This window comes from Perca fluviatilis, chromosome 15 (assembly GCF_010015445.1).
Source record: "Perca fluviatilis chromosome 15, GENO_Pfluv_1.0, whole genome shotgun sequence".
NCBI lineage: Eukaryota > Metazoa > Chordata > Actinopteri > Perciformes > Percidae > Perca > Perca fluviatilis.
In genome coordinates, this window is record NC_053126.1 from 24871325 (window position 1) to 24889942 (window position 18618).

The 18618-nt window shown below is 40.9% G+C and overlaps 1 protein-coding gene across 2 annotated transcripts; it reads right to left on the minus strand.

Annotated features, from left to right (window-relative positions):
* Positions 1-687: 687 nt before the first annotated feature.
* srrm2 (serine/arginine repetitive matrix 2) lies at positions 688-18065 on the minus strand. Of its 2 annotated transcripts, none has more exons than XM_039824478.1 (14): positions 17863-18065; positions 16447-16698; positions 15931-16026; positions 15059-15238; positions 13525-13608; positions 13377-13442; positions 13256-13297; positions 11389-11505; positions 11034-11172; positions 8818-10868; positions 7469-8161; positions 7236-7310; positions 3173-3244; positions 688-1195 (listed from the first exon to the last, which is right to left on the minus strand). In XM_039824478.1, the coding sequence occupies exons 2-14, from the start codon at positions 16692-16694 to the stop codon at positions 1141-1143; spliced, it is 3918 nt and encodes a 1305-aa protein (XP_039680412.1). In that variant the 5' UTR covers positions 16695-16698; positions 17863-18065; the 3' UTR covers positions 688-1140. The 2 variants fall into 2 exon arrangements, with proteins under 2 accessions (XP_039680412.1, XP_039680411.1); XM_039824477.1 differs by having other exon boundaries at positions 3137-3244.
* Between the last annotated feature and the right edge of the window lie 553 nt (positions 18066-18618).

Sequence of the window (18618 nt, forward strand, 5' to 3'; positions counted from 1 at the left end):
GTTGGAACAGCAACCTCTTTAACATGATTTTCACCTGACTCTTCCTCTTTAGTCACTTGAAAATGAGAAGAATCCCCCCCACCCCCACCCCCACCCCACCCAACCATTTAAAGTGCTCATATTATGCTTTTGGCTTTTTTCCCTTTCCTTTGTGTTATATATATATATATATATATATATATATATATAATATATATATATATATATTTATATATTATATATATATTATTTTAATATATATATATATATATATATATATATATATATATATATATATATATATATATATATATATATATATATATATATATCTTTCTTTGTGCATGTTATAAGTTTACAAAGTGAAAAAGTCCAAAGTCCACCCCAAAGGCACTTACCATCTCCAACAGAAAACACTGTTCACAAACTGCTCCAAACAGCTCTATTGTAGTCCAGCCTTTCTTCCGTGACGAACGTGCGTCATTTTGTAACATGCATTGTGTGCTTGGACAACAATGGAGCTCTATGGCCCAGAGGAAGATATATCAGGCTTTGAGACGCACACAATACTTGTTAGTAGATACATTCATTGTTGGTTTGGGTCTTTTCATGGTATTTGTTTATAAAGAAGGACAATATAAAATATCAGCAAACCTATCCTTAAAGTTTGATGTCCAACAATAACCAAATGGAAAGATTCCACAGAAATTAAATGTACAATTGCCTTTTATTAACCATTTTCAACAAAGAAATTAACCATGTTTCAGTTTCTGCTCACATTAAATGGAAATTTGTATCTGTTACATAACCAAAAATACAGACAGCTTATATCTACAGGTATAACGCAACAAACAGTACAAGTACAGAGGAACATTGTTAGTTACATTTTACTTAACTGTTTGCGTGTGTGAATGTGTACGTTTCTTATTCAGCTCATAAAAAGAAATGTACAAGCCAGCCTCGGGTCAACGCAGCTTAAAAAACAAACACATTGTTGATAACTGTGTGATGACTCGAAACCAAAACAAGTCCCCTGACATTAGCAGATGTTTATCTACTGACCGCTGGCTGTAAAGTCCATGTTATAGTCCAGTTCAAACCAGCCGGAAGTGAACAGAGAAACAACACAAAAAAAGTAGTAAAGCGCCTCAAGATGTTGGCTCATTTCCTTCGTCTGCTGCTTGAGGAGCGGCTCGGTGACTGCCTGCTGCCACTCCTACCAGAAAGGAAAGAAGAAAATATATCACCATTAATAAAAAGGGTCTGAGTGCAGCAGCATAATTTTCTCACTGGTGGAAAGGATATTTAGTGCTGATAAATAAACTAAAAAAATAAACATTTTGTATAGCACATTTCAATTACCAGCATAGGCTCTATACAAGATAGGATGAATGGAAACAAACAAGAAGAGCTAAAAATACAATAGAATGGAGGCATCCAACATCGGTTGGAAGCAGTTTGAGTCACAAGTTTTGCATAATAAAGTTGTTCTTTTTTTTTTAATCTTGTGTCAAATTTAAGTAACCTCGATAGCCAGTACAATTACATGCACACAAGTATCTAATTAAAATAACTACAAATTAGGACAATGCAACAATTAAAACCAAAAAGCCATGTTTTTGCTTTCTACTATTTTTCGTATTGAAACATATGACAAGAATTCCAATTATATTGCAATTGATTGGCCCTCAGGAGGCCATATTCTGAATACTAAACTAGAATCCGATTTAGGTACCGTTTTAAGACTTCGGTACATAGGGTTAGCAGGGTTTGCTGACAAATAAAACAAATGTCATGCTCGGTAAGCTGACAGGTAAAGAGGTGAATGCATTTTTAAAAAAGGCCAAGACTACCAGTACCAGCAAAGAACTTGTTTAAAGATAAACACAAAATACCTAGCCAGCTAACGAGCAGTTAGACAACTAGCTTGCTAGCAGTTTAATGAAAGACTCCTGACTGGGTGTGTGCGGTACATGACATCCATAAACTATAGCAAACTAGCCTACAATAAATCTTATGTGATCAAATGCAGGTCACAGTCAACAAGAATTGTTTTGTGATGTTGGAGGCTGTGGCCTCGGTGCACCGGGGCGGGCATTGAGTACTATAAACAAGTTGCTGTCAAACCAACATTATGAACCTATTGCTTTACAAAACAAACTTTATTCTTACATGTCACATATACAGTACAATGTAGTTTGCAATTACTGCATTTTAACAAGCAACAGTGGGCAGCTATACATACAGCATCCGGAAAGCAACTTGGGTTTCAGTGTCTTACTCAGGGACACTTTGACATGTGGCCGGAGGGGCATGGGCTCGAACTGCCAATGGTTCGAGGGGCGACCACTCTACCTCTGAGCCACAAGCCACCCCCTATGCTAACGCTTTATGTTCACCGGATCTGGCTATGTTGTGACTTTTTTTTCCTTCTCTCTCACTAATTAGAAAGACAGTAACAAATCAAATATATTATTACCTTTATATTTTAATAATAACTGCAGATAAATTTAAAAAAAGTAATCTATATGAATTTATAAGTAAAATTAAGAACAGTGAATCGTCTCCATGGCCACGATGCAAACAGATCCATTGGACATTGGCCATTAGGGTCAAATTGTTGATTGACACTCCTACTCACTCCTGGCATTACTTTAACATCTGATCCAACCATTTGCACACGTAGTTAAAGCTAGAGATGTTCCGATACCAGTATTGGCTCCAATACTGCCTAAAACGCTGGTATCGGGAAGTACTGGAGTTTATGCACCGATCCGATACCACGTAATAAAACCCTAAAGAAATGTTAAAGTAGTTTATTTTCTTTTTCCGTTATAACTGCCTGTCAAACTGGATAATAAAAGAAAGTTTTGTGGCATTCATGGTTTGTATTTGTTCATGTTTCACAAAGAGTTTAACCTGAGCCAGACAGACAACAAAGATAGAAATAATATCACATCCATACAGGGATAGTAGTATAAAATTGTTAAAACATAAAATATATGACACACTGGTATCGGATCGGTACTCTGTATCGGCCGATACGCAAGTTCAGGTATCGGAATCGGTAAGCAAAAAAATGGTATCGGGCCATCTCTAGTTAAAGCTGTTGGCACATTCTTTAACGCAGTTTAAATGTCATGCGGTAGCTACAGACCTGCGGCTAGGCGATGGCGGTGCTGCTCTCATGTACCTTGGAGGAGAATAACTGAGTGAGCGAGAATCTCTCAGTGAATCAGCCGGCACCCTCCGAGGCATTGCAGGGCTGTGAGGAAAACACAACTGTCAATTAAAGTCTCAAAGTCAAAACACTGCTGTAGAACTCCAGTATAGTTCAGTGTTTCCTCTAGGATTTTTTTTTAGCAGTGGGGGCAGATCTGTCGGACCCCCCCCCCACCGGCAAATGTTTTACGTATTAAACAGAACTGACACTTCGCTGCAACACAAACAAATATATTTATTCACCTCTTCACACACAATGAGGCATATTTTTATTTCGTTTTGATTGAACTGTATTTTTGAGGAACTGTAGGTCTACAAAATTAATTTTACAAGAACTTCTTCATAGGGAAACCAAAACCCAAAGTAGGCTATATATAGTATGAAACTAATTGCATATTTGCAGTGTGCATTTGATTTTTCTTGGCTTTTGGAAAAATAACTCCAAGGCTGGGTTACACTAGAACGGCCAGTACGGTCATTTTGAACAGTTTTGAAATTTATGTGTAATAACTTTGCTTAATAAAAAAATACAATCCTGCTGGTATCTGACTTTTCCTAAAAGAGTCTGTATTTTCATTTAAAATAGTTTTTATATACTGTTCATTACACAAAGGCAAAGAAAATACAATCAATTTGACCTATTTTGGCCATACACAGTCATATTGACCGCTCGGATTTTCGCGGTTTTGTTTTTAATCTTTTGCGTGGTTGAAGATGCATCTTGGTTGCTTAGTAATAATCATAGTCTCTGTCAGAGAAACGTAACTAGCGGTCTCGAGTAACAAGTGTGGGCAATGCATCACCGATGGGCCGAAGGCAAAGCCAGAGTCGGTAACGTAGGCTACAGCGTGGATGACCAAATCTGAGGCGGTACCTGCCAGGTTAGGTTATAAATGTTCAAATAACATACTTTTAATTGTTATTTGGCTGTGAATTATGTTGAATGAATTTCCCCCAATATGTTTCATGAATGTATGAAATAATTTAGCCTACTAGGCCTATGCCATGATAAGATATCAAGGGCGTTGTATTGAATCAACAGCCACGTGCAATTTAGCTAGCAGGTGAAGGTGAAACTTAGCCTGACGTGGTCATACTCAGATTCTAGTCAGAATATGAGTCTGAAACCGCTCCATTGGGCTGTGATTATGGGGCGTGTTCCAACCGAACCAGGAAAAAAAATGCCTCTGCATTCATTGGATAGACCTACATCCAATCAGAGCAACGGAACTCAACTCAGCTGTCAACAGAACTCAACACTGTGTATCGTCTCCATAGCAACCACTCTTTGCACAATGCGCGTTCTAACTTCCGACTTTTAGACCTTTTTGAAGCTGGATATATCATTTGTTGCGTGTAAATATAAATGTGGATAACGTTAGTGATAGTGACATGCTTGCTACAGTCGCATTTCTAGAGATGAATCGGCGAAAACACGTTTTATTTCTCTGATTCACGGCTTTGTTCTAGCGCCGCTGGGCGCTCCCTCTCTTCAGTCTCTCTCTATGTCTCTCCACCATATAACGCTCTCTCTCTTGGTCTCTCTCCATCTCGCTCCACCATATAACGTTACCATGCTTTCGGGCAGTTGTTGAGGCTCCTCTGCTGAGGATTTTAAAATGAATGCGCTGTCGATATCTTCTGTAACAGACGCGATGGTGGAATCTACACATTTCAACAAATTCAACCCAAGCGTTCTTTGGTGACGTGGTTGATTCTGTTACTGTTGATCATCTGTCCGACAACCTGATTGGTCCGAACAGATCCTGTTCGGGCAATAATTTCTTCTCAACGGAGCGACTCCAGACCGAACTTCCCGACCTCGCATTTTGTGGGCGGGGCCAAGTTCGGCTGGCATCCAGGCTAGGTGAAACAAAAAATGTGCAAGAACTATAGACTAATACAGGCTTAAATTAACTGACAATACGTTATACGACTTACAGTTCTCAAGAATGCACACATGCCATCTCAAGCGGGTCCTCCGGACAGCCTGTCTCTTTTTTCTTTCTCCCTTTTCTCCGAGTGGCGCGCGTGCCCACTCGTGTTGTGAAGCGCGTGTCTGCGCTATTCTCAGTCGACGCGCTCTTTACAATCACTGCTGATAGACGGCTTTTTGTGTGTTGAAAATAAATAAATAAATAAATATATATATATATATATATATACACACACACACACAGTTGGGAAGGATACTTTCAAAACGTATTTCGTTACAGAATACATGCCCACAAATGTAATTTGTAACGTATTCCGTTACGTTACTCAATCTGAGTAACGTATTCTGAATACTTGGATTACTTCAGGATTACTTCCACATTGAATTGCGTTTTATAAGTGTAGGAATGCAGCTATCACATCCATCTTACTAAACAGGCCTATAATGGTGTGATCTTTTTATTCCAACTAGCTGAATGTGTACCTGAACAAGCAGATAGATTATTGTATTGGTGTTCCCGAACTGCATACTACAAAAATCTAACCGCAGTCTTGATACCACGAGCTAATTTTAGCTAACGTTAGCTAGCATGTCAAACGGGGCTAGTCAGTCTTTAAACGGCTCTGGAGCTAGTAAATCAGCACGTAGGAGAATGTAAAGTCGCACGTCAATGTTAAAATGGCAAGGTGACCAGTAAAACTACAGCAGACGACTACCCTTGGCTAATTAAAAAAATAGCTTACTTTAAGATGCTTCTTCAGGTTGGAGGTGGAGTAATTTGGACGCTGAAGGAGGTTGGTTGCTGGCAAGCACAGGTTGCACTGCACAGTTATATTTCATTCTACGTGTTGGTTCATTAATGTGAAATGCTGTTTGAAGTTCCAAGATAGAAACTTATTCCTGCCCTGGCTCTGTCGTGCCGGTTCCGACTCCATTGTGACTGATCACGCAAATAGCTATTTTTTTCGATTTCATATCGGGGCTTCTGGAAAATGCAGAGTTGCCTTAATTTAGTCAGAGTGAATAAACTCGTGAAACAGAGAAGTATCGTCATGTAATCCATTGATTTCAACAATGTAACTGTATTCTAAATACCAACGATTTAAATTGTAACGGAATACAGTTACTCATAATTTGTATTCTGAATAACGTAGCGCGTTGTATGTTCCGTTACTCTCCCCAACACTGTGTGTGTGTGTGTGTGTGTGTGTGTGTGTGTGTGTGTGTGTGTGTGTGTGTGTGTGTGTGTGTGTGTGTGTTTTTTTTTATAATATATATATATATATATATATATATATATATATATATATATATATATATATATATATATATATATATATATATATATATATATATATAATACCGTGGCGGGAGAAATCTAACCGTGGCGCACCACCACTTGCCAATCAACATAGAGGAAACACTGTTAGTTTTTGCAATTCACTAAAATCTCAAGTAAAAGTTAGTATTTAAATATTAAACGGTTGGGGATGTGGTCGTTACAGTAAAAATGAATGTCATAAAAACATAATTTAGTTATTGAACAATCAGGATTTCTACCCTGTCATGGAAGGATCCTTAAAAAGCTGCAGCTTTGTCCTATTTAAGCTGCTGATTCATGGCCAATCAATACAGCCTGACCCAATGATACCATAGTGAATTGTTACATACGGCATGAGGAAAAAATTAAATAAAACTATGCTTCCATCCATGCTTTTTTTTTTACACTTCTCACAAGGATCCATTACATTTTACTATGTAAATTACATAAATTACTATGTAATGAAGACATGGTTTCTAAATTACCTCCAACATACTTCACTGAGGATATTATATCGGAGTATTATTTCATACCCGGGTAATCAAGACGATTCTTTTCAATGTTGCACGACTCTCCAGCATGGTGTAAAAAATTTTTTTTCCTAAAGTAGTGGAAAAACTATGGAGGTTTTGTGCAACTGGCCACAGATATTTTACTCTGATAATAGCAGAAAGTACCCTTTCCATATACAGCAGCTCTTAACAAACCAGAAATTAAGTTCGGTGAAGTAACCACACCTTATGAGTAACATCAAGCTTTCAGATCTTCTCTTCTTACCTCTTTTTCTTAGTTTCCTTTTCATTCTCCGATGAAGAGGATGAAGAAGGAGAGCTTGTAGCTTTGACGGTCTTCCTGATAAAAAAACAAACAGTAACAAGGATAATTATTAATAATAACTAGAAAGTAATGTATTATTTATCCATAGAACAATTGTTTTATTATTGCTGCTACCCTGGATTTCGAATGTTTATTGATCTCACACAACTCAACATTCCATGTCTCCTGCTTACCCTTTTCCTTGCTCCACCTCAGAGTCAGAGCTGTCTGACGAGGATGATGAAGACGAGGAAGAAGAAGAGGAGGATGAGGATGAGGAAGAGGAGCTGGAGCTGCTGCTCCTCTTGGCTTTCTTGCCTGCACTTGCCTCCTTCCCGTTTACAGCGCTCTCACTTCTGACTGTTTGGTTTGAAGATTGATGGGTCGCCAATGGTGACTGCTTCCTGCTTGGATCTCGAGACACCGGTTTGGCTTCTGGTTGGCTGCCCGCAGGGGACCTTCTGGGGGGCACATCCGAGCGCCTGGAGTCCAACTGGGAGCCTCTCCTACCTGAGGTTGGGGCATGGGATGAGTCTCTGGAAGGGCCTTGTGAAGAAGAGGAACTCATTTTCTGCTGTCTGTCCTCTCTCTTCTCATCCTCTCGCTCCGTTCTTTTGCCTCTCTCTGTTAGTGCTTTTGTGTCTTTCATCTCTCGCTGTGGTGACGGTGAGGATGAAGAGGAAGAAGAGGAGCTGGATGATGATGAGGAGGAGGAAGACCTGTGGGGTTGGGGGACATCTTTTGGGGGCAGATGCTCCTTTAGCCGCCCTCTCTCTTGTTCTACCTCCCTCTGCCTGATCCTCTCATGTTCCCTTTGTCTCGTTCTTTCTCGGGAGAGGGAGTGACTGGTCCTCCTTCGCCGCTGTGGAGAGGGAGAACGACGGGACCTGGAAGATGGATTCAGCCATTAAAATTTGCTCCCTTATGGCATCAAAGTAAACAATGTTAATGTGACACCAAGGCATTAATCTATTATCTACAATATTTAAAAAGTAATTCTCAGAAATCAATGCTTCTAAAACCTTTTTTCTTATGGTTCCATTTCATTTTCATCCAGTATTTCCACAAACAAAAAAGAAATGATTTATCTTATGACTTATCTTACTTTCATTTTCACATTTTATATGGAATTTCAACTGTTGTTCAATCTGTGATGATCGGTTAGCACTTAAACTTAATTTCTGTTTAAGCAACAGCCCTATTTGCCATTAAAACATAACTTCTACTTATTCTTAGTGTCTTCAGTATCTTCTGGTATAAAGCTGCATAAAAAGGTCAGTAAATGTGCATATTTGTGTTTACCGATTTATGTGAAGGTCTAAACATACAGTATGAACAGTTCACACTTCTATGTGTCATTTGGGGCAGCCAACATGTAACCATGATTTCATGAAATCACCCTTTTTTTTTTTTTAAACAAAGCAAACTTCTGGTTCACGTTCACTTCACGTCAAACCCATTCATCCACACTCAGACATGGCACTCTTTAAGGGGTCGCCAGCTGCAAAGACTGAGCATACGTACATGAAGGTTTTCATTTTACCTGCTGGGGGGGCTTCGCCGCCTTGGACTTCTAGACCTGGACCTGCTGCGCCTTCTTGGGCTTCTGGACCTGCTCCTCCTGGCAACCCGCTCACGTTCTCTGTCCCTCTCTCTGTCCCTGTCCCTCTCTCTGTCCCTGTCCCTCTCCCTCTCTCTGTCCCTGTCCCGGTCCCTCTGCCTCTCTCTGTCCCAGTCTGACCAGGCCGGAGGAGGAGAAGCTCTCCTGGATCGGGATGGTGGTTCCTGATACTGCCTTGGTGGAGTGCGACGTGCTGGGGAGGTGGTGGTTTTCTGGGGTGGCGAGCGTGACCTCCTAGCTGAGGGGCTGGACCTTGCAGGCCTCCTGGCTGCGTCCCTCTCCCTCCCTCTCTCCCTTTCCCCGACTTTCGCCTCCACTCTTGTTTTTTCTGCTTCGGCCTCAGAGGGAGAATACCTTTTGCTGCCTCTGCTGGCGTCTGCTCTGTTGGATGGGGAAGGAGGTGGACTGGGGCTGTCCATCTGTGTGGGGCTATATCGTTCCTGACCTTTTTTCCGGGATGGGTGAGTCTCTGCAGGAGCTTTGTGGGAAGCTCTTTCCCTCTCACGTTTGTCTCCTCCAACCTCTCTGTCCTTCTGGGCTTGTCGATGCCCGTTGCCCTCAGAAGCAGGGACAGGGCTTTCCTTTCCCCCGTTGGCTAAATACCTTTGAACTGCAGCTCCAATGGCAGATGGTGTACTTTTCGAGGGGCTGCTTTTTTCCTTCCCTGGTGAGCCAGCCTTCTTTACCTTGCCTTCATCTTCAGAAGATGAGGATGAAGAGGAAGATGAAGAGGAGGATGAGGAGCTATCACTGTCGCTATCGCTGCCGCTGCTACTGCTGCTGCTGCTGCTGCTACTACTACTACTACTACTACTCTCTCTCTTTTTCTCAGCCCGTTTCTCCTTGTCATCATTTTTCTCGCTCATCAGCGGGCTTCTCGTCTTCTCTTGCCTCTCATTCATCTCTGGTCTTTCCCTCTTGCCTTTCTCCGCAGGTCTCGATCCATCTCGCCTACTTTCGGCACTTGAACGGACAGCCTCATCTCTCTTTCTGCCGCCTTCTGGACCTCGCTCTCTGTCTTGTTCCGTCGGCTTGTTCAGATGCCTGTCTTTCTCTTTAATGCTCTCCCTTTCTTTTTCTCTTTTCCTCTCATCCTCCTTCTCTCTTTGACGCCCATTTGTGACAGGAGAGCGACAGGCAGGTAACGGGGAATCGTGGGACGGATGCCCTCCTTCATTTCTCCTGTCATTTTTCTGTTGGGAAGGAGACACCTCTCTCTCCTGTCTCTTAGCAGTGTCTCTTCTGTTGTCCCTTTCATTTGGCACCCTTGAGTGCAGATCTCTTTCATTCCTGCGCTCCCTCTCTCCACTCCTCTCCCTCTTCGGGGGAGGTGAGGGAGATGAGGAGTCATGCCTCTTTTTTTCCTGTTTATTCCTTTCTTTTTCCCGCTCAATGTCTCTGCTCCTTTCCATCCTAGTCTCCTGTTTGGGTGGAGGAGAAGGAGAACGGGATGAGGATGAGTGATGTCTTGTCCTCTGCGGAAGGCTCTCCTTTCCTTTGTCCCGCTTTTCTCTGCTTCTGGAACGCCTCCCTTTCTCTGCCTCTCTGCTTTTTGAAAAGCTGCCTTTCTCCACATCTCTGCTCCTTGACCTCCTCACTTTCTCCACATCTCCGCTTCTGGAGCTCCTTACTTTCTCCCTCTCTTTTTCTCTGCTCCTTGAACGCCTCCCTCTCTGGTTGTCTCTGCTCCTTGATCGCCTTCCTTTCTCCATCTCTCTGCTTCTGGGGCTCCTTTCTCTCTCCCTGTCCTTTTCTATACTCCTGGAACGCTTCCCTTTCTCCATCTCTCTGCTTCTTGAACGCCTCCCTTTCTCCCTCTCGTTTTCTATGCTCCTGGAACGCCTCCCTTTCTCCTTCTCCCTGCTTTTTTCGGTCTGTGGTGGTGGAGAAGGGGATGAAGAGTCATGTCTCCTCTTGGAGGTCTTCTCCATCTCACTCGGCCGCTCTTTTTCTCTCTCAAAATTTGGCCTCTTCTAGATGAGGAAAGATTTATTGGTGTCATTTTAAATTCTATGTTCACGATAGATACATGATCATATTAATTAGTTTAAATTTAGTTTAAGATACTATGAGCAAAAGAAACCTATCCAACCGAAGGTTTCCAAAGGTTAAGTCCAATGCAACAGCCTCAGCCTTACCCCTTCACCTCCCTGATGCTGTGGAAAGTGGTCCTCGTAGCCACGTCTCCTCCTGTCTGGTGATCTCCCCTTTCTACCTTCATCAGCTTTTCTTGCAATTTGGTCCTGTTGACGTGATCTCAGTGAAGCTGGAGACTGGCTGTTGATATCACAGGAAAAAAAAAGCATTTATTGAAAACATCCCTGTCTGGAAGATGGATTTTGGTTTTGCCCAATACAGTCCTATAAAGGGTTCAGTATGTTTAAACAAACTAATTTGAAAAAAAGTGTCATCAGAAAGTCTTAAAAGGCAAAAGTGTTTATAGCAGTTCCAAAGTGCCAGACAAAATTTGTATCATATCATCTTCTCTCATACCTGTGAGCAGAGCTGGAGGAGACACTCCTGTGTCGCACTGCCTTTTCTTTCGGAGGACTCACACTTTTACTCTTCTTTGTTTTCTTTTTTGACTTCTTCTGCTTCTCATCTGACGAACTTTGAGAGGGTGAGGATCAGAAGAGACAGTAATGTACACGTAATCCCATATATTCAGTGTATTTGTTCTAAATCATACTAAAAAGGCAGAAGTCTCTGTCTGTGAGTCCAGAAGTCTGTCTCACAAAGTGACCCACGTCCGTAGCAGAGGGTAATAAAACATAAACTAGGAGTCTCCGTAACCTGAACCAGCATAAACCAACATGGCTAACACACTTTTATTAACTCCCATAGCTGTGCACGCTGCAGCTTCACTTCTGCCGTGTCTATCTGAAATACACCCCAGACCCACAAAAATGTGCAAAGTAGCACTACTTTGGACTGTCTCTGACTTTGAATAAACATACGACAATTCCCGAATTTAAGGACGTTTCAGAATCCCACACATGCAAAGCACAACCAGCTACAGACAACAAGTGGCAGACAGAGTGTGATGCCACTTATATACCAGACATAGTATTTACTTCTAAACAGAGGCAGAATATAATCTCTGAGATTATTCCTTCACAGTGCTGTGCAATGCGAGAAAATCTCAGAGCTGAACCGGGCAGACACAGCACTTCTCATCAGACTCACCCTGGGTCCAGTTAATTAAGTCTACTGCTAACTTGCAACACTAATAACATTGCCGTCTCCAAAATACCCACGCAACTCAAATCCCCTACTTCACCGTCAAGCCACTAAACCTGCATGGAAATGAACACCTCTGCTGGTTAACAATCATCTCACACACACACACACACACACACACACACACACACACACACACACACACACACACACACACACACACACACACACACACACACACACACACACACACACACACACACACACACACACACACACACACACACACACACACACACACACGGGTAGTGCACTGCCATGAGTCCATGATGCTAATGTCTGATTACTCCACATTTTCAATATGATATTTTGTGATTACATTCTGAATCTGCAATGTTCTCTGTCAGGTAAATCAGTAGCAGGCTATACAGTGGAGTTGCATATTAAGTGGTTTGGGGTTCTGTAATTATTTTTGGGGTATAATTTGGTTTTGAAGAATTCTACAAGCAGTAATAACACAGGCCAAGCAAGAGGCTATATCGTATTAAGTTGATGTGAGCTGTAATTCACCACTTCTAAGTAGAAGACAACGTAATCTCCAAGCCTGACCAGGCAAAGTCTCTTTTCCTCAAGGCAGCTGCCTCCGTCTCACTCAGACCTGAGTCCGGTTCCAAAGCTGCCTGGACCATCAATGTATAATAATTATAGAGGACTGTACCGCGTTGATAACATTTTCAACGAGCGGACTGGAGGACTCAACATGATAGAGTGATTTTACCTCAAGGCTTTTTTTTACCTCCGGCCCCCAGGCAGTTGCCTGCCTTGCCTAATGGTAAAGTCTGCTCTTGGTGTTTTTACAATAAGCTAGAGTGTATTTCACTGGTGTTTCTGACCATGAGTAGTTACAACTTTGACATGGCCAAGCAATCGGCCCGTTCCAAACAGGCACGGTTAAACTAAAATTAAAACAAAAGCAGGTTTGGTAATCCTCAATAAATACAATATCCAAGAAACAAATTGAAATGTTTTGGAGCTACAGCTTTCACACCAAGAATAAAAACTCATTCTCTTTCTAGTCAAATTTCCTATTTACAGTATGAAAATACACTTGGGTCAAGAACAAAGCAATAATGCTCTGCTGGTATAAGGGAAGATAGATATGATAAACACAAACGCCTACCTGTCTTCTTCTTCTTCATCATCATCATCTTCTGATGCATCACTAAAAACACAAATTTTCCAGTCAATCATGGTCCATGTGAAAAGTTTAAATGAAAGATAAGAATTCAGTAATGGAATACCGTTTCTTTTTCTTCTTTTTGGATTTCGTCTTTTCTCGTGGAGGAGATGAGGAGGGACTCTCTGAGCTGTTGACCGAAGACAGGAAATTGTCAGACCTTTTCTTTATTGTCAGGAACTTTTCTGCTCCTATCAAGTTCATTTCCTCACCTGTCTCTGTTCTTGTTTTTCTTTTTCTTCTTACGACTCCGCTTCTTGGGAGGAGAATCTGAATTGTCTGAATCTTCCACCAACCTGAGAGAGCAAAGGCAACATACCTTAAGTCAGGAACAGAAACAATGCTGAGTGATGAGGGAACCTATTACATTGTAGTAAGTGACCATTAGGGTTGTGCAAAAACTTTGTATCGCGATTCAAGCTCTACCGATTCCAAATCTATTCATAGAATTCCAAAAATCAATCAATCAATCAATCAATATATATCTCTCGATTGATTGATTTTTGGAATCAATCTATATCTATCTATCTATCTATCTATCTATCTATATATATATGTTGTTTTTAGGCTGAAAATGCCTAAAAAAAAAATAATCTATCGATCTATCTTTTTTTGTTTGTTTGTTTTTAAGCATTTTCAGCCTTTATTGGGATAGGACAGCAGAAGACATGAAAGGGGGGAGAGAGGGGGAATGACATGCAGCAAAGGTCACAGGTCGGAGTCAAACCTGGGCCCACTGCGTCGAGGAGTAAATCTCTATATATGGGCACCCACTCTACCAACTGAGTTATCCAGGCGCCCGTGAATCTTTTTTTTTTTTTTTTTTTTTTTAAATCGAGAATCGTATTTGAATCGAAAATCAATATCAAACGGTGCCATTTTCTGAATCGTGCACCCCTAGTGACCATAGTAACTGTGGTTTTAGGATTGACAATGAATGCAATAAGTATTGCAATGCCTTAAAAAGCACATGTTTATGCTGCCTAAACTTTACTCCATCAGCTGACATTTGGCAACACTGACTTCTTTAGATGATTCTTGTTTTTTTAGACTAATGTCTGTATGATCAAAGAATGGATTACATCACATCACATCACTTATAACCAGCATAAAAGGCCCTGCTCACAACTACATATTAATGCAAAATACCTTTGAAAATATAAGTTAAAGACTAGAGAGTTAACTGTATTGGGTTAGGTAACTCAAGCAGTTTTGAAATCTCCGAAAGCTAATTGAACACTGAGCCAAACACTGCTGTTATCGGTGTTATAAAAAAAAAATATATATATTTTGGTGAGTGTGCTGTCACTAACACTAGTGGCTTATTTTTGTCTGACTACACGTTAATTTTTGTTTTCCGCACCTCTAGCTGTGTGCAAAGCTCTTTTTCGCTGCATTTTGTCCAGTTTTTGTTTTAAGATTATTTTTGGGGCATTTTCAGAAGAAATGAAAGGGGAAAGAGAGGGAAAATGCCATGCAGTAAAGGGCCGCAGGTCGGAATTGAACCCCTGGCTGCTGCGGCAAGGACTGAGCCTCTGTACATGGGACGCACACTCAACCAGGTGAGCTACCCAGACACTCCAATTTTGTCCCATTTTTAAAGCCTTTTTAGCAAGGCTGGAACATATTGACAAATATTTTTAGCCACAATGTCCAGCTCTGTTACTTTGCTAGATTTCAATGTAAAAGAGACATTAATTTGATATGCACACCAGCTGCACTGTGGGTGTTTTTTGACCTACTCACGTATATTTCTGCTGCCTTTCCCTCTCCAGGCGTTCTTGCTCTTTCTTCTCCTTTTCTCTCTCCTTGCGGTCAGCGTGGAAGGATGACCCGTCCACATAGTCGCTGGTGATGCCAAAAGCAGCACGAAGACGGTCATTCTTCTGCTGGTTGGCTGCAGCCAGAGCATGAGTCTCTGTCGCCCTGAGAGAAAACAAGCCGCTTTGTATTACTGACAAATTGACTGTGCAATGTGGAATATGTAATGCTCTGAGTACTAAATGTGTGTATAGTGTATTTGTGGTGGATATCAGGTGGGATAAAAAAAAAAAAAAAAAAAGGTTAAAAAAATATATATTTTATTATAATATTTTTATTATTCTGTTTTTTTTTTTCTTCTTCATATCACTTTTCAGTGTACAACGCCAAGTCTTCTGGACCCACAGCCCCCCCTCCGAAGCCTGGCATCACCACACGGTAATGTCTTCCATGAGTTCACCTGGAACTCCCAGATATCAAGTCTGTTAAGTTACATCTGTTCCTCTCTGGGGTTTTTTCCCCACAGAGAACCTGGCTGGTTAAAGTCAGCCAGAAAACAACAAAGAGAAACAGACTTACTTGCGGTTTGGGAGTTCAACACATTATCACAGACGGATCTGAATGTATTTGTAAGAGTCTCACAAACAGAAAGAGGAGGGGCTGATCAAATCAATGCGGTGTGCGCAGCTCTACGATGAAATAAGATTTTACCCATTTTAAATATAAAAAAGATCAACATGTCGTGGTCAACGTTGATATTATCATGATGATGATCATCAAAACGGTATGTCTTTTATGTTGTCTTTTTCAAAATTGGAGCCAAGTGAATTATTGTTGTCCGTTTTTGTTGTACTTACGTTGGTCTCTCAGTGGTGGCGGGAGGGGGCTCCTGCTTCTCCTGTAGCATCATACGGAAACTGTTCACCTTCTCCTCGATTTCCTCAGCTGAATACCTGACCATCCAAACAGAAGAGAGTATTAAACACTGTATAGATCAAAAGCAACAATATTGCCCCTATTCTTATTTTTCTCCCACTGCAGCAAGCTACTGTAGGTCCACGTTATACAGTAGACTACATTTCCTGTACGACCAGTAAATTCATTACCCGTATGATAATCAATTGATCTAAATGAAAAGAAACCGGTCACACAGTTGCAAAGAAAAGACAAACAAAATTTAAGTAGTGTTAAAAAAATTTGTTGATGCAGAACAAACTTGTATTGAAAACTATTTTGAGAACTTATTAACCTTTGAAATAATTTACAAGTCAAAAGTCCAACAGCCCAACTTGGACAGACTATCTCCTTGGTGTGCCAGGGCCTTTAGTGAAACCCTGTGTAGTCCAGAGGCCAAAATACAGTATTTGTCTTACCCTTGCTCCTCCATCATGTCCTGCAGCTCAGCACACTTGACCTCCAGCTGCCTCTTCCGTTGGTGCTCCAGGATGTCAGCATTGGGCTGCCTGTTGAGCTGACTCTCCAGTCTCTCCCTGTCCTTGTCATCCCGCTCACCCCCGCGCTCATCCCGCGGCCTTTTGACCCGCAGGCTCGAAAGGTTGCGCTGTACATAGCCATTGGTGCCGCTGCCCCGCGGAGTTGTCAGGCCAATCCCATTGTACATGGCTCTGGAATAAAAGATAATTAAATATTGTATTAAAAAAAACTGTCATGTGTGTAGGTGCTATATTTATACATTTAGGTATATGTGTATAAATGTGGATGTATCTGATGTCTTTCATGTAGCCATGTTGTGGTGTACAATGTTTTTATGCGAGGCTCTGTTCAGACTGTAGCAACAAATTTCCTTGGAGAAGGAAACTAAAGAAGCTATCTGGTTGACAGTGTCTATGAAAGTAGGGAGGTTTTCTGAGGCATTTGGTAAAAATTTTTCTTACTTGCAGCCATAAGGATCTCCAAGATCTTACTCTTACACAAATCCATATCTTTATATCCATATCTATATCTCCATATCTATCTATCTATCTATATATATATCCATATCTATCTATCTATCTATCTATCTATCTATCTATCTATATATATATATATATATGTGTGTGTGTGTGTGTGTGTGTGCATATCTCAATATCCTTGACATTAAACCTACATGTCTATTTAAACTTTTGTTTAAAAGCTATCAGTACAGGCCTCTGCAGTTTATCACTTTGCCATTTTAAGCATTTAAAAATACTGAGGGACTTGTATTCTAAGATGGCTGACATAAATTAACTACTAGCGATCATTCAAGATAACTGACATTGCCGTATTCTAAATCCTAACGTACACTATATGAGGTGGCTGACAAAATAGCAGAAACAGTAATTCAGTAACGGTAGCTAATTCATGAAATCACTAAAAGACAAACAACTAACATTAAAGCAGGCGGCATTCTGCAAGTGTGGCACAGGTTTCTCGCAACGTATCACAGGCTTACGAAACATTGAGTGGATGTGTGTGTGTATCTTGTCGGATCTAAATATACATTCATATCTCGAGAATATATTCACGATAAATAAAATTTTGTCGCGCATTAACACGTGCGCCAGAATAGGCCTGTTGCTACGTCTGAATAGTAAATGTATGATGATGACTAAGAAAAACCATCGAATTCCATATTGAAACTCAATGGATACGGCTAATATTGCTGAAAGTCACTCGTTTAATATTTAGTTTAATAAGCAACGCGGTAAATTTAATGCTACACATTTCTAAAGGCCCACCCACACTTATGCGTAGCGAACAATTCCCATTTAAGCTAACGTTAGCAAGCTAACGTATTTGCTACGTACCAGTGTTTTCTCCCGGAGCGGAAAGAAAACTGTGTCCGAATGAATTTGTCGATAAACAATATCCTGTTGAATCAGAAAATCAAACACGCCTTATAATAAGTGGGTCTTAGAACTATGAAAAATAAAGAAATGTAGCTGGTTTGCTATCAGCTAGCTGGTATGATCTCCAACCAAAGGAGGAACAAGATGAAAACCAAATGACGTCATACGCATGGGATGCACGTTTAACTTGCGATGCGTTCAGGGATACAGCTCAAAATAAGTTTAATCAAAGTGTTTGGTGAAAAAATGAATACATTATGCCCTATCTACTGTATATATCAATACATACAGTACTGAACAATTAGGAATCAAAAACGCTCATGTTGGAGGATTGCTGTATTCTTTGATGTGGAAAAGGCATATGATATGCTCTGGAAAGAACGACTGCTTATTAAGTTGAAAGCCTTGGGAATTGGTGGTAGAGCATATCATTAGGTTTTGAATTTTTTTATGTGAGAGAAAAATACAAGTTAGAGTGGGTGCAGAATTATGAGGTGGAGAATGGTACCCCGCAAGGAATCGTTTGTAGTCCATTGCTTTTCAACATTATGATAAACGATATCTTTTGTCATATTGATCAAGGTGTGGGTAGGTCTTTGTATGCGGATGATGGGGCTTTGTGGATAAGAGGTCAGGGCCGCAATGTGGCATTTGTAAATAAAAAGATTCAGACTGCAGTGGCTCAGGTGGAGGGGTGGACAAATGGGGATTCAG